We start from the raw sequence: 2,472 nt of genomic DNA on the forward strand, positions 1-2,472 counted from the left end.
TCACGGCCGAGAGGCAGAAAGCTTTCTCCACCTGCGCCCTCATACTTCACTGATGATCTCCATCACCTACGGCAGTGCATTTTCATGTATGTACACCCAACATGGACAGCAGGGCCTTGAGCAGGGCTGTGCTGTTCTGAACAACGTTTTCCATACTGCTCAACCCGTTTCACAGCCTGAGGAAAACAGGTTGGGCTTTGACGACACACATCAGCCAGATCACCGGTGTTTTCCTAGAATGCGCAAAGAGTGACACGAGGTGACAGAAGTGCCAACATCGACCCTAATCTATTCTCTGATCTTTAAATTATGCTATCCTCTCTAATAAAGGTACATTACTCATTTCAAATATGTGCAGTGGGGCCGTCTGGAATAGGAGGAAAGGGTTTCAGATCCTGGCCCTCGATAGAGGCCTTGGACTTTGCCTTTGCACAGGTTGCTTTGCCAAATATGCAAATCTTTACCCTTCAGAGAGCAAACATGTTTTGTTTCTAAATAAGAACATAAAGAACACTCCTACTGGTCAGGACCAAAGTCAATCTAGCCGGTACCTAATGTAGTGGCCAGCGCAGGTGCCCCCAGAGGAATGAACGAACGGGATCATCCAGTGATTCATCCCCTGTCACCCATCCAGCTTCTGCGCAAGCAGAGGCAGGACGATTCATCCTGCCCTCTCCGTGGCTATAGTCATTGATGACTATCCTCTCGATGAATTATCTATTTCTTTTTCTTAACCCTGTTACACTCTTGGCCTTTCACAACCTCCTCTGGAAGGAGTCACAGGTTGACGTTGTGTGAAAATACTTTCTTTGTGTTAATACCTTTGCCTCATGATTTCATTTCGGCACCTAGTTCTATGTGTTTATTGCAGAAGTAGAAACAACACTTCCTTATCTACGTTCCACACAGTCAATCTTATAGACATCGTCAATCCTCTTAGCTATCTTTTTCAAGCTGCAAGCCCCAGGTTACTTATTCAATCTCTCCTCAACGAAAGCCATTCCACATACCACCTACTCATTTTTGTTACCTTTTACTGAAACTTCCACAATTCAATAGAACTTTTTGGACGCTGGCGACTGATTGCCGCTAATCAAGATGTGCTGTACCATGGATTATAGAGATGCACATTATTTTGTCCTATTATGGAGGGGATGCGCATCACCACGGAGATGATCTTGAAATAGGAGAAGACAGTGATGGCTAAAGTGCCCAATATGCTGCCTGTGGCCAAGAGGAAAGACAGGAGTCGAAGGAGGTGGGTGTCTGTGCAGGCAAGTTTAAGCAATGCAGCACTGTCACAAAAGAAATGGTTAATGATGTTGGGGCCACAGAATGGCAACCGAAACAATAGAACAAGTGGGACAAGCACATACCCGAAACCAATAAGCCAAGAGGCCAGCACCAGCCAGTTACAGAAGTGACTGGTCATGATGGATGTGTAGTGCAGGGGGTTGCAGATGGCCACGTACCTATCGAAGGACATGGCTGCCAACAGGCAAAACTCAGCAGTGCCCACAGTGAGATAAAATAAACATTGTGCAAAGCACCCAGCCACAGATATGGACTGATGACCTGATGCCAGGTTGAACAAAACTTTTGGGATGGACGCTGAGGTGAAGCCGATCTCCAAAACCGAGAAGTTCCTGAGGAAAAAGTACATGGGCATCTGGAGGCGCTGGTTGACCAGAGTAATGGAGATAATGAGAGCATTTCCTGCTATGGTCAAAACGTAGGTGATAAGTAACAAAATGAAGAGCAGGATCTGCAGCCAGCGAACATCTGTGAAGCCCAGAAGGATAAACTCTGTCACTGCAGTTTGGTTCTCCATGGTGGCTGCTCGCTTACCTGGTGTTTGAACAAAGATACAAATTTCATGTGATGTACGATATCTAGCAATGGATCATCTAGTGAACTATTCTCAAAAGAAATAAGTTCTACTAACACAATAACGAACTTTCCTTGCCTGGTCTTAGATCTGTGATATCTGTGTCATGCAATGAAACTGAGCATAGGGATTACATGCAGTGATGGATACCAGTGCCAAATGCATGACTCTATTTCCAGTTCCCATTTATTTATTTTCAATCCCCATGATTATTTTTCCTCTCTCACTGGTACTGCAGTTCCTTGAGACCAATTGGCTAATGAGCACTATGGCATCTCTGGGGATACTAGGGCAGGAGCTTTATGGCACTGCTTTTCTCTCTGAAACGAAAGCAAACAGGGAGAACTGAAGGGGGAAATTCCATCTCAATTGTTTATTTGCTTTTTCTTACCCCCAGAAAATGTCTTTTTTTTATTAAATGGAAATTGACCTGAAATACGGAACATTGTGGGCTATTCATTAAAGCTAAACGTTGAAAGTTAGTCATATTTTACAAACTGAAATTTACATTTAAAAAGAAAGATCTAGCGGAGCTGACAAAAATTGGGGCAGGGAGTGGTAAATTGTGGGTTTGGGGCTTTCAG

At 44.3% G+C, this 2,472-nt stretch overlaps 1 protein-coding gene across 1 annotated transcript; it reads right to left on the reverse strand.

Moving 5' to 3' along the window:
* Nucleotides 1-1,093: 1,093 nt before the first annotated feature.
* LOC116833209 (olfactory receptor 6E1-like) lies at nt 1,094-1,831 on the reverse strand. The gene has a single exon (XM_032794553.1). The coding sequence runs from the start codon at nt 1,829-1,831 to the stop codon at nt 1,094-1,096; it is 738 nt and encodes a 245-aa protein (XP_032650444.1).
* Nucleotides 1,832-2,472: the final 641 nt, after the last annotated feature.

Source organism: Chelonoidis abingdonii, chromosome 14, assembly GCF_003597395.2.
Source record: "Chelonoidis abingdonii isolate Lonesome George chromosome 14, CheloAbing_2.0, whole genome shotgun sequence".
NCBI classification, from domain to species: domain Eukaryota; kingdom Metazoa; phylum Chordata; order Testudines; family Testudinidae; genus Chelonoidis; species Chelonoidis abingdonii.

Excerpts from the sequence above, each read along its gene's own strand:
- LOC116833209 (XM_032794553.1), bottom strand. The coding sequence starts at position 1,831 with ATGGAGAACCAAACTGCAGTGACAGAGTTTATCCTTCTGGGCTTCACA.